We start from the raw sequence: 13,423 nt of genomic DNA, 5'->3' as shown, positions 1-13,423 counted from the left end.
TTTAAATTTTTGGTGTTTGGGAGACACGTTCGAAAGAGTAGTATTTGGGTGACATTGGATTTACTGCAGTTTTTACATTTCTGACGTGGAGGTGCACACATAACCGTAGATGATGTTTCCTTGCGCTACGAGAAAACACATCTATGGTTATGTGCGCACTTCCATGTCAAAAATGTAAAAATCGCAATAAATACAATGTCACTCCAACATTAGTGCATTCGAAAATATTGGGTCTATTTGCACACACTAAAACAACTCATTGCACCCACTTAAGTGACATTGAGCTTATCGAACATTACAAAATAGATTCGATAAGTTCCTACCAAACAAAACTTTCCCATGTGAATGATTTCAATTTGATTGTAAGTGAGGATAAAAAAAATAAATAAGATCAAAACTTAAAATCTTTATTGAAATCTTTCTAAATACAAAGAAAAAGAATAAATAAGAAGATGAGGAAAAAGAAGAAGAAAATAGTTTGATACCTTTTAGGTGGGTAAAATAGGCAATTTTGGTTAAAGTACGTTTAATGGGTGTGTAGATAGTTATTTTAGGTGGGTCTGGCGAGAAGTGGGTGTAAATTGCAATTTCAATGTATGCAAATAGACCCACACTTTTCGCTTGCATAAAAGCCGATTCCAAATTTCACATAATCCTGGAATAACCAATCACATGAACCCATGTCTATTGACATCCCCAAATTACAAGGGATTCCTTACTAACTTAGTAAGATTTTAAACCTTACTAATGGTCATTTTGCTCAAATAGATTAGCACGTGAGTGATGATAATCTGACTTAAGCATGTGGCGTATTCAATCAACACCCCTGACGTGATAGGCTTGGGGACAGTAGATGTGCATTCCTCGAGATACAGAACCGTACTTCCCCATAAAAAGGTGCAAGTCTATACCCTGAAGAATGAACATCTACAGTCACATTAGCAATCCAACACACAGCCCTCTTAAGTTCTTGGGAAAAACTCAAGTTAAGTCAGAAACTAAAGAAAATAGGAAAAAGATGTGCTCTCCTCGGGATATAAAATTACGGTTCCTCGTAAAAAGATGCAGTTTTGTATCTCGAGAAGAGCACATCTACGTTTCCGAACCTATTATGTCAGATAAGTCGATCAACTATGCCACGTGTATCACTATTAAAAAAATTCTACAAATACAACTGAAACAAAGGGCAGAAAAAGAAACTTTAAAAAAAAATTATTATTAAAAGATAAAGAAACCTCTTTATCTGTTGGAGGGAAGCTTTGAATCCCATCTATAGCTGCCATTGGTAGAGATGATGAGGAAAGAAACTCTTAAAATATTGGAATTATGAATAAACTTTGCAACAAAGGCTACAAGCACAGATGGTAGTGAACTGATGAAGAGGACAAAAATAATATTTAAAAGACTAAGAGAATACATATCCAAGGAAAGAAGGATTGATTGTGGAATGAGGAAAGAATGGATTTGGAAGAGTGAACACTTCTCCTCAAAAGAAGGAAAAGTTCGAATACCTTTGCCATACTGTTTGGAATCATCCTATCATGCTTTTATTAATATTAAAGATATCCCATACCCAAGGTGATGGTTTTCTACAGAACATGTTTTAATGATGAAAATCTTAATTAATCGTAACTGGCCCAGCCCACATATTGATTGTGGAAACTTCCAATAAAACAAAAACAAGGGTGATTTAGACATACATGACGAGTAATTTTTTGCTCACAGCACGATATTATTAGCCACAATATGTGACACAAATGACATAAGAAATAAGAGAGAAATTTCCTGATCTGATCATCTTTGGCATTCAAAAATATGATCTGATCCCATGAGGTTGTTGATGACGAAATTCTATGAATTTAAAAAAAAAATTATTTTTTTACTATTGAATTGTAATTTTAAATTTGGGTGTTCAGTAGTCGTACATTTTCAACAACTTTGATTAAATTCAAGAAAAAAAAATTTCAAAATTTTTTTTCTTTTAAATATGAGTTTTTTTTAATGAAATTTAGAAGTTTGTGACGTTAGTTTGCCAAAGTTGTAGTGCATGTGAGCCCAAAGACCCTTTTAAAGATTGAAATCAAAAAAAAAAAAAACTAGTTGGACTCCAGACACATAGGATTGCCAATGAATCAGATCCAGACCAGATTGAGGTTGACATGGTACAAATCAGATAAAAAGATTGTATCGATCAGGATCTGATCCAATAAGTATTGGATCGGGCTCATATCGGATTGGGTTTTATTTAATCTTAATATTAAGATTCCGGATCGATCCAATAACAACTGGATGGGTTCAAACCCTACTTGATACATAAAACCAAAATAAACTCCATATATTTAAACAAATTATAATTAAAAAAATTATATACTTTTAACATTTTATGGTATTGAGTCCTTGTCAAATCGGACAAGGTTTATTCAAATCTAATCCAATAAAATTTTAGATTGAAACTTTATTGAAATTCAAAACATCAATCTTGACCCAAAGTTATCGATGGCAATGGATCAAATTTCGGGTCTTATCTGATCCATTAACAACCCTTGTTGGTTTTCAAAGTGATGGCATGCCCCCTTCGACTAGGCTTAAGTAATAAAATAGTTCAAAATCGGTCTACTTATAATCCGCCCACCTATATATGGGCCATTGGAGGGCCGGACCTAATTAATTTTTAGCTCTTTTTTATTGTATCAAAAGCATACCAAATAACAACAACAACAAAAACTAATTAAAATAATATTTTATTAGCAATTTTTATCAAATTAATTGCATTCTGTACAATAAATTTTATGGACACCATTATTAATTCATAAAAAAAAATATATTAAACAATACAATTTAATATAGTATAGCGAGCCGGATCACCCAACGGGCCTACATTCTATGCTTAAAACAACATCTTTTTATGGGGAACCGTAGTTATGTATCTCGAGGAGAGGAGAGTAGATCTATGGTTCCGGAATGTATCACGTCAAGGGTGTCAATTGAGTATGCCACGTGGTTAAGTCAGATTATCACGATTGAATAAAAAAAAAAGTCTTATAAAGTTGCTAAATCTTTTATCACATAATAACGCTTGAGAATTATAGACGGAAATCATGTAAATAAACAAAGCAAGTACACCATAAACCAAACCACTATTTTAAACTTTAGGTACATAAGTCAAGGGTGGATTTCGGATTGAAGGAAGGGTACTTTGTCGATATTGTAGTATGCAATGGTACGAGTATCATCGAGATGCTCAAATGGTCTACGCATCAACTGTTGCGTAGGGATTCCTACTTCATCCTGAATCTTGGCCTTGACCTTACGAATGGTGTCCCCATCGTTCACATCAAGTAAAATGTTAGTATTTCTAATCGGTGATAGCTTTATATGTATATGTATTTGTATTCTAGCTCTTGGAAGGGGAATCATTTGGATTGTTAAGCCGTTTTTTATGTCATAATCAACCAATTTTAGACGATTCTCGAGATAATTTCCATTGAAATACAACCGCTGAAGGTTTCCAGGAACACCTTCCATTTGGTACAATTTTTCTTTGACATGGTCAATTGTGCTAGAGCTTTCCACGCCCATGTCAATGATTTTAGTTACCTTCAAATTATATATCTCCTCCTCCTCCTCCTGTAAACCGTAAAGGGAAACTGTTAATATGTTATGAGTAGAAATTATTAACTTGTTGCATTATTCAAAATCACTCATCCAATATTTTTAAATGAAAATGTAGGTATGTTTGGATTGAGAGAAATGGAAAGAAATGAAAAAAGTAAGTTTCTCTCAATTTCTCCTGTTTGGATTGAAAATTAAAAAATAAAAAAAAGAAAAGAAATGGAGAGTAAAATGGGTCAGTTTTTCCTTTTTTTTTATTCTTTTCTCTCCGAATGAAATCCTTTATCTGACCATGTACTTAATTAGGAGTTAGAATGAAGATTAATGACTTCTTTATGAATAAATTAATTATTTTTTATGAATAGATTAATGATTGTATAAAAAATCAAAATTCATAAGAATTGTTCTTAGAACCTTATATCTCAAGTGCAACATTCTACGATATGATGTGACCAATAGTGTGACCAAGCAATCCTTTAATTTAACCATGTACTTAATTAAATCTATCTTGCTTATTATATTATAGAGACGTGATTTTTTGATGCCCCCTCTAACATACGCCCCTGATGTGGCATGGGTTAGAATTACAAATCTTTTTCTCAGGGATACACAACTGCTCATCCCCATAAATATGTACAATTGTGAATCCTGAGGAGAAAGATCTATAGTGTCTACCACATGCCACATCAAAGGGCGTTCCAGAACGTCAGAAAATCATTATTCTATAATATATTAAAAATACAAACTTGATCTCAAATGTTAGAGAGTTTTGGGGCACATAAAATGAGAGCTACACTCATAGTCAAAGAAAATATAATAAAATTAGTTCAACGAGCCCAGGGAAGTCGTCGACAAACTTGTGACGAACCTCACGAAAAGGTGGAGAGCCTATGGGAGGGCGAGAGGGGCAGTTGCCCTCATCAATTTTTTGATTAATTTTCAGCTCCGATGTATTTTGGTGTATTTGAGACACCTCCGTGTTTTCAAACATATGGCATACCCCACTCCCCCTAAATATTTTAGTGATTTAGATTTTAGAACCCCACTATTTCCGTAAATATTTAAGATATCTATGTATTTTCATATTGATGGCATGCGCCCCAATTGGCGTTGTTGCCACTCCCTTAATACACCCCCATATGTTTTGGTAATTGTTGGAGATATCCCTTTGCTTTCAAATTAGTGACAAACTCTCTCTCAACTTTTTGGATGATTTGGACACTCCTCAATATTTTGGTTAATATTTGAGACACCATTATGTTTTGTAAATTATGATGTGTCTTCTTTGACCCTATTATTCTTTTCCAAACTAACAAAAAGTAATTTAAAAATTCTTCAATTTTCTTCTTAAAATCAATCATTTTCTAACTCCTCAACCTCTATGGTAAATTAATTTTAATCTCATCTTCAATCTATCGTTTTTATCCTTGTCGTAATTTCTTATAGAAAATCATAGAATTTTTTTATCCAAAAAATCTAATCATCTTCTACTTCAAAAGTACATACTTGTTCTTTAGGTTTGAAGGTTAAAGTAGAGTAATCTTAAGGTTGAAAACTAGGCTAAGAGATTCTACTCAAGAGATTGAAGATGTTAGATTTCAAAAAGAGAAATCAAAGGATTTTTATGCCATATTAAAGACGAGGTATTCAAGTCATTTGCATTAATCTATCAAAGACGATTGAGGTCAAGGTGGCATTAGGCATTTTAGTGGAGATATCCTATTTAAGCTGATGACATTATCCCTTTGAGTTAGATTTTCTCTCATAGACTAATAAGAAATGACCTAAATGCCTTTTCTATAACTAAAAACACGAATTTTCCTCCTAAAAAATAGTCATCTTCAAGCTCTCAACCTTAATTACATCCCCCCGTCCCCACCCCACAAGAAAATCCTGTCTCCGCTCCTGCCTGTGAAATATTTCATTTATTTCATAATGTTATTCGATTTATTATGATCATTTAATTCAAAATAGTTTGGTTAAAATAAAAGGAGTTATAAAGCATAAACAACAGTTGAGTATCACATTCATCATAATCATGAGATAATCAAGTACTACATGCAAATGATCAAAATTCTAGAAGTTAGCCCAGGCAGTGAAAATCTCCAGCACTCACTCTTCCAGTTGCACTAACTTGATGCCAACCTAAACTTCAGGCCTTTGTATCAAGAACCATGACCAATACTAAGATGAAGTTAGGACTTCGAACTCTTGATGAAATATGTTCATCAATAAGGCTAAACTTTAAACAGATATTCACGAAAAACGCACAACATGAGAAAAGCCCATATATTCTACGGCCTTGGGCCGTCAAACTTCATAAAATTTGATGAATCAAGGCGTCGAATTTTTCATTGTAGAATTTTATTTTTCAACGGATCAAAACCATCAAATAAATGGAGGATGGGAGAAATTTGAAGTATCTTTGCCATTGAATCCAGGAACATAAAAATTTTCAACAGCCTTGGGCCATCTAAATCGGTTTGTAAAAATCGTGAACCTTGGCCCATCAAATTTTCCTGTTTTCAGGTAATGACGTAACCAACTTTTGACAAATTTAAGATTCTGACTTACTGTTCATTTTAATTATCAAAACGTTAATGATAATGATATCGGAGGTTTTAAAGTGACAATTTTGCAGGTTTAAATGACAATCTCACAAGTTTCAAGTGACTATCTCATAGGTTTAGCTACTTTTAGTGAGGTCGTCACTATCCAAACCAGTGAGATTGTCACTTTGCATGGAAAATATCAATGAATTTGTCACTTTAAACTTGCGATCTCGTCACTTGAAAAACCTACGATTTTGCACATTCACGTTTTGGTAATTAAAATGAACAGTTCGCGGGAATTATAAATTTGTCAAATACGGCTCATGGGAGGGTAATTTACCCTATTTATTTTATTTTATTTTATTTTTGTTGTATGGGAGACAACGCTGGAAAACATTTTCGCTAGCATAAACGTCGAATTGTGCTTTCACGGAATCCTGGAACGACCAATCAGTATTGAGCAACCCCACCCAAATTACGGAAGAGCAACAGATTCCTTACTAACTTAGTAAGATTTTAGGCCTTAGTAAGGGTCATTTTGCACAAATGGATTACCGCATCAGCTGTCCAACCCACAGCCCTCTTGAGTTTCTTTGAAAAACTCAAAAGCAAATTTATTTTTTCAAAAAACAATATATTTTGAGTTTACTCTAAGTTTTTGAAAATCGATGGCTATGGAACTTCCACATAACTCCCATATTATAGTATAGTAGGATGCAATATAAAAATATGCAATGTGATGCACTGAATCATAATTTTAGATTATATCAAATCTTAAGAGATTGTGGATTAGATAGATTAGGATTTCCCAAACTTAAAATTGAAATTCAAAGGTTGAAAAATAACTATCTTTTTGGAATTATTTTTTTCAAAGTTGAAAGAATTTTCTTTTCTACAACCCTGAAGATGCCACGAGTTGAGCCTAAGGACCCTTAGTTAGGGTGAAATTCTTATTAACTTAGTAGGGCTAGTCGGACTCATTGCGAAATGTCCAAGTTAAGCTTCGTGTGGTTGGCCATGCTGGATTCAGTCGAATCGTAGAAAAAATCTCACAGAGGGAAAGATGTTATGAAAAAAACGTTGTATTTATAGATGAAGAGGCGACACAGACCTTTTTATCAGTAGCTGCCATTGGTAGAGATGATGAAGAAAGAAAATACTCTAAGATATTGGTATTATGAATAAACTTTGTAACAAAGACTAAAAGACAAATGGTGGTGAATATGTGAAGAGGGAGAAATAACCATATTTAAAAGATTAAGAGAATATCCAAAGAAGGAAGAAAGGAAGGATTGTGGACTGGGGGAAGAATGGATTTGGATGACTGAATACTTCTCTAAAACTTGTGCGATAGATATTATATAGAATATATGATGAAGATGTAAATCATCCCATCATGCTTTTATTAATATTAGATATATCCCATACCCAAGGCGATGATTTTCTACAGAATATGTTTTCATGATTAAAATATTAATCATCCTACCAACTGGCCCACATACAGATGAGCAACAAATTTGAGTCATGTCACGTTTGTGAGTTTTTTAGTTATCTTGTCAGGTTGAGTTAGATAATCATTACACTTTTCCTTTTTTAGAACAGAGCAAGAACGAGTCTTATTGATTAGGGCCTAGAAAGTCGATTCTAAGATCCTTTTTATGAAGATTTTAAGGATAAGATGCATGTTAAATCTACTGATTAGATATAATGCATTCATAGATCATGTTATTTGTTATTTTTGAATTAATTTTGATTTCTGACTTAAGTTTGGTTCATTATTTGTGACGGGTCAAAGGCACGAGAAATAAATGAATAAATCAGGAAAGTCGCAAGATCTCACTGCACTTGAGCACCCGAAACAAAGATCCAAACCAAAACCCAAGCCTACCATAGTCACAGTGTGGTGAAGTTGGTTCATCTTGCCTCAAATTTTGTGCTAAGCATTGACGACATAATTACACAAGTATTGGATTAGTGTTGGACTCTTTTTTATTTACGCGAAAATTCCAACTTAAGGAAACCCTAGTCTGATATCTATTTATAGAGACCAGACCAAAGCTAGAAAGATCATCTCTCCTCTCTTCTATCTTCTTCTACCAATTTTTTTGGTTTTAGATTTTTAGTTTTACTTTTTGTTCAAGCTTTGTAATCAGAAGAAGTACAGCCAAAGTTCATATCAAGATCAATAAAGACGATTTTTTCTCCTTTCTCTTATCTCTTATCTCGATTTTCTCTTTTATCTTCTTTTATGTTCCTTGTAATGATCTGTGACTAGGCCTCCATTAAAAGGTCGATGAAACCAAAAGCAAGGTTATCTTAATCATTTTGTTTGTTTTACTTTTATGTTTCATTGTTTATATGTGATGATAATTTTTTAACTAAAGATCATTATGGTTTCCCGATTTTGTTGATGACTTAGATAAGTTTAAATTAAATCATGCTCTATTAAGAACATCATATATGGTCTTTTGATTTTATCTTATTAAGTTAATCACAAACTTCTGATTTATTATATGTGCTAAACAGGATTAACTTTCTGATTTATATACCACTAAAGTTTGATTATCCATGAGTTGCTCTCCCATGTAGGTGAGGGTCTGTTGGTCAATCACGATTCCCTCTTTGTCTTGAATCTTGGCCACATCAAGTGTAATTGTCTTTCCAATCTGTAGCTCCTTTATATGTATCTCGAATGAACAAACATACGGATTGTTGAGCCATTCTGTATGTCATAATCAACCAATTTCTTACCATTCTTGAGATGATTTCCTGCGAAAAATAACTCTTGAAGGTTTTCTGAAACTCCAGCTTTGACATCCTCAACTGTATTAGAACTCTTCACTCCCAGAGCAACTGTTTTGACAACCTCCAAATATATATATTCATGACAACCAAAAACAATAATGCATTATTATAACATAAAAACAATAAATTGTACTTAAAAATTTTGGGCTTTGATGTCAGAACTTCAACAATTCTTGGGACATCTAAATAAAAATAGTGAATTTTTGGGATTGAAACAGAGGCCATCCAGAATGGTAGAAAGATATCTAAGTAGTCTCTTCTTCACCACATTTTGATAGACAAAATACGATTTCATCGAATTTACATATTCAACTTCAACAATTACAACACCCAAAATGATTCTTCACAAAACGTTAACAAAAAACTGAGTTAAGCTTATGAATCAATGGCATGATGTCACGTGCATTGAAAAAAATATTTAACATAATCAAACCGTTTAAATGTGTGTTTTCCTCTTTTTGTCTGTACAAGTGGCATCATATAACTGACTCATCAGCATGGCAAATGGTTTTGTAAACAGGAATATCAGACTCTAAAGAGCAGCCGACACAGAAAAACTGCAGTAACACACTCTTTCAGCTGTGCTTTCCCCACTAACTTGTTGCCAACCTAAACATAAAGCCGTTGGATTCGAGAATTTTGCATCATGAACAAGGATCACGAGTAGGGCAATGGTTAAATCCAACGTCTAGGAATCATCAATAAGGCTAAATATTAACCCGAGGGGTTGGCTCAATGGCAATTTCAGACTAATAAGTGATAAATGCCTGTAGGTCGTGAACTTGATAATACTAAGTATGAGCTTTAATTCCTCAGAGGCCACCCGCAAGAGCGCATCCTCACTTACCTAGTGCACGTGATGTGTGCGGGCATTGCATGTGCCCCGGGACTAGTCCGCTGTCTAGAGGCTAAATTTTGTGCGACATCAAGCAATGGGTGAGAAAAATAGAACTCCCTGAAATTGGTTCTTTCCGTAGAAGAAGGGGATTTAGACACGCTCCTTGACCTTGGTCTTCTATGAGAGATTAACATAAAATGACCTAAACGCCCTCATCTTTAGCCTTTAGCCAGAACCCTTATTTTATTTTTTTTCTCTAAAAATCCGGCATTTGGGTCAAATTTTTATACCCACGTCTTCAACATTAAGATCTTATCTCAATCAATCTTCAAACTTCAAGAGCAGAATATGAATTTATCTTATTCAATCTTCAAACCTCAAGAGCAGAATATGATTTTGGGGGAAGAAAATGATGATAGACTTTTTGGGTAAAAAATTCAAGGGTTTTCTTAAAAGGTTGAAGAATAGGTTAAAAAGTGAAAAATAATTTACACTAGGGGTTGAATAGGGATTCTGAGGGCATTTACTTCACTTTCTATTCATCTTTCAGAGTAGACTAAGATCAATGGTATATGAAATCATCACTTAGAAAACACTGGACCAAAACCTGGAGAGGTGCCCCTCACAAAAAACTCAACAAAAAAATAATAACAATAATAATCATTTTTGAGCTTGATCCAAGAGTTGAAAATTGATGGCTGCTAATCTCCCAAATTTAAAACTAAAATTCAATTGTTTAAATTAACCTGTTTTAAAAAAGAAATTTCAAAGAACTTAGAATTTTGTTAATTAAGTAACAAACTTCATAAGTACTGTTATTGATGCCAACAATAACAATACTATTTGAAAATAAAACTCAATAATCTAATCTCACAATATAAATTATCTTTGAAATAAATGAAAAATGGTAGTGCATTTATCGTTAATCAATCGTGAAAGGATTGAGGTTCTTGCTCTGCTTGTTGTCCTTAATATAATTCTTGCCAAAACAAATTTAGTAATTTAGGGTAACTAATTACGGGTTATAGTTGGAGCAATTATCAGGGGTCAATGATGGATTGTGAGTTTTTTCTAAACGTTTGGAAATTCAAAATTCAAAACTGTACCAGGAATTTTTTTTTAAAAAAAACAAACAAACAAACAAATTGCCCTCATTCAGCCTTTATTGAGAAACAACTGAAAGATGAACAAATTCTATACAAATAATCTATACATAATCAGCTATTAAGAGAAAGCATTATCACGAGTATCAACATTATAATAACACATTATAATATCGGACATATTAGCGGACAAAAGATACTAAACAAAACCAATTAATATGCTTGGGATTTGGAGAACCACCACAAATGGTAACTATCGCCGATGGACACGGAGCCGAATAGTGGAATTGTTTTGGACATTGTAGTAAGCCAGGGTGTGACCACCCTCGAGAGATTTGCCAGCAAAGACGAGCCACTGCTGATCCGGATGGATTCCCTCCATGTCTTGAATCATGTCCTTCACATCATCAATGGTATCAGAGCTCTCTACCCCAAGTGAAAATTTCTTCCGTGTCACTGTCTCAACAAATATTTGCATGCCAAGGGAATTAATAAGCAATATTGACGAGCTGATATTGAAGTCTGCAAAGGTGAAATCATCCTCCATCAGCATCGTATCTAAGTAGAGCCTCTGCCTGTGTTTTGGGATCCCCTCTATGTTCTCAATCATGGTTTTGACACTCGCAACAGTACTCCATAGTTCCACTTCAAGTTCAATGATTTCTCTTGTAGGCATGCTAACAAATATTGTCTTTGTCCCTCCTTCACAAAAGAACAACAGATTTCACACATTTAACCCCAAACACACAACCAAATGCACACACACACTACCATGTGATTAATTATTAAGAAAAAGTAACATTCAAGTATCGAAGCCTCGAAGGGAGTTCGAAAGATTCTCAACAGAGTGATAGTAACTACATTAAGAGGACAGAAGATACTAAACTAAACCATTCAAAGTGTGTTGAGTGTATATTTTCCTCCACTCTCGGGTGTGTCATACCCCAGTTAAGTCCTGTTGGTTAACATGGTATCAAAGCACTTCATAGAGATCATGGGTGGGTTCAATTCTTTCCACCTTTATGGGTGAGGGTGAATGTGGAGTGTAAATTTTCCTCCACTCTAGGGTGTGTATTAGTCATACCCCAGTTAAGCCCCGCGACCCTCTTATATTCATAGTTCTCCCCCTCTCCAATAGATCGGTCCTTTGAAGTAGTTGGTTGGTTAATATGATATATTTGAAAGTTCAAATATATCTAAGACAGTGCACGAGATTAAGGAAACAAAAACAAAACAGCAATAGACAAAATGACCGATGAATTTGCTAAACATAATTGACAAAAAGGCTAAGGTGAAGAGTGAAGAGTGAACCCTTTTTGGATATTGTAGTCTGCAAGGGTGCAATCATCCTTGAGTTGCTTCCCACCATAATTGAGCTTCTGAAGCCTAGATGGGATTCCCTCCTTGTCTTGGATCTTAATCTTCACATAATGAAGAGTGTCGAAGCTAACTACCCCAACTGTGATTGTCTTCCCTGTCCAACACTTTACAAAAATCTGCATCTCATCGAGATTCAATGTAGACTCATCCCGAATGTTGTAATCTGCTAACGTTCTGCCATCCTCAAGATGCATCCCAGAGAAAATGAGTTTCTGCCGGTCCAATGGGATACGTTCGTCGTTGTGGATCTTTCTTTTAACATTAGTAAGCGTGTCGGAGCTCTCCAACATGAGTGTAATGCTCTCCCCTGTTTGTTTCTTCACGTGTATCTGCATTCCAACAGATAGAACCAATACCGCATTCATCTCTATATTGCAGCCTGCCAAGGTAACACCATCTTCTAGAAGCTTCCCATTAAATAAGAGCCTTTGTCGATCTTCCGGAACCCCAACCATGCACTTGATCGTGGTCTTGACATTCTCAACAGTATACCATAGTTTCACTTCAAGTTTAATGGTTTCTCTGCTAGGCACAGTTACAAATATTTGCATCGTGTCTCCAGTACAAAAGACTGAAGAGGTCGATCCCATTTGAATGCTATAACCTGCCAAAGTTTTGCTGTTCTCAAGTTGTTTTCCATCGTAAATTAAGGACTGTTGATAGATAGGAATTCCCTCATTTTCCTCAATCTTGGCTTTGACATTATGAATGGTGTCCCAATTTTTCACATCGAGAGTAATTATCTTTCCAATTTGTGACGCTTTTATATGAATTTGCATTCTAACTCCCGAATAGAGATGCATATGGACTGTTGAGCCATTTTTTACATCATAATCAACCAATTTTTTATCATTCTTGAGATAATTGCCTGCGAAAAATAGCTCCTGAAGGTTTTCTGAAACGCCCTCCATTTCACAGTGATGAAACAACAGAAACAAGAACTGATTTTGTGAAAATAAGTTTTGTATTTCTTCTTCCTCAATGATATTTGATACATGAGCACTATTTATAGACTTTGAGATAGAATATTCTTTTGTTACAGACTTTATTACTACAAATGAAAATAGGACACGTATATAACAAACTAACAAACTATTTTGTATTTCCATATGAGGTGTCCTTGGAGGAATGAT

At 34.4% G+C, this 13,423-nt stretch overlaps 2 protein-coding genes and 1 pseudogene across 2 annotated transcripts; all 3 read right to left on the bottom strand.

Moving 5' to 3' along the window:
- Positions 1 to 3,042: 3,042 nt before the first annotated feature.
- On the bottom strand, positions 3,043 to 8,374 carry LOC147402072 (polyubiquitin-like). Its single transcript, XM_086443586.1, has 2 exons — positions 7,276 to 8,374; positions 3,043 to 3,627 (listed from the first exon to the last, which is right to left on the bottom strand). Exons 1-2 carry the CDS (start codon positions 7,294 to 7,296, stop codon positions 3,163 to 3,165), a joined length of 486 nt encoding a protein of 161 aa, XP_086299712.1. The 5' UTR covers positions 7,297 to 8,374; the 3' UTR covers positions 3,043 to 3,162.
- Positions 8,375 to 10,938: 2,564 nt separating this feature from the next.
- LOC147402070 (polyubiquitin-like) lies at positions 10,939 to 13,201 on the bottom strand. Its single transcript, XM_086443583.1, has 2 exons — positions 12,222 to 13,201; positions 10,939 to 11,612 (listed from the first exon to the last, which is right to left on the bottom strand). The coding sequence occupies exons 1-2, from the start codon at positions 13,199 to 13,201 to the stop codon at positions 11,588 to 11,590; spliced, it is 1,005 nt and encodes a 334-aa protein (XP_086299709.1). The 3' UTR covers positions 10,939 to 11,587.
- On the bottom strand, positions 11,164 to 11,586 carry LOC147402071 (polyubiquitin pseudogene; annotated as a pseudogene).
- Positions 13,202 to 13,423: the final 222 nt, after the last annotated feature.

This window comes from Akebia trifoliata, chromosome 5 (assembly GCF_017979445.1).
Source record: "Akebia trifoliata isolate Shusen 1 chromosome 5, ASM1797944v1, whole genome shotgun sequence".
Classification (NCBI taxonomy): Eukaryota; Viridiplantae; Streptophyta; class Magnoliopsida; order Ranunculales; family Lardizabalaceae; genus Akebia; species Akebia trifoliata.
Note: the sequence above shows the minus strand (reverse complement) of the source record. Positions and strands in the feature narration are given on the sequence as shown.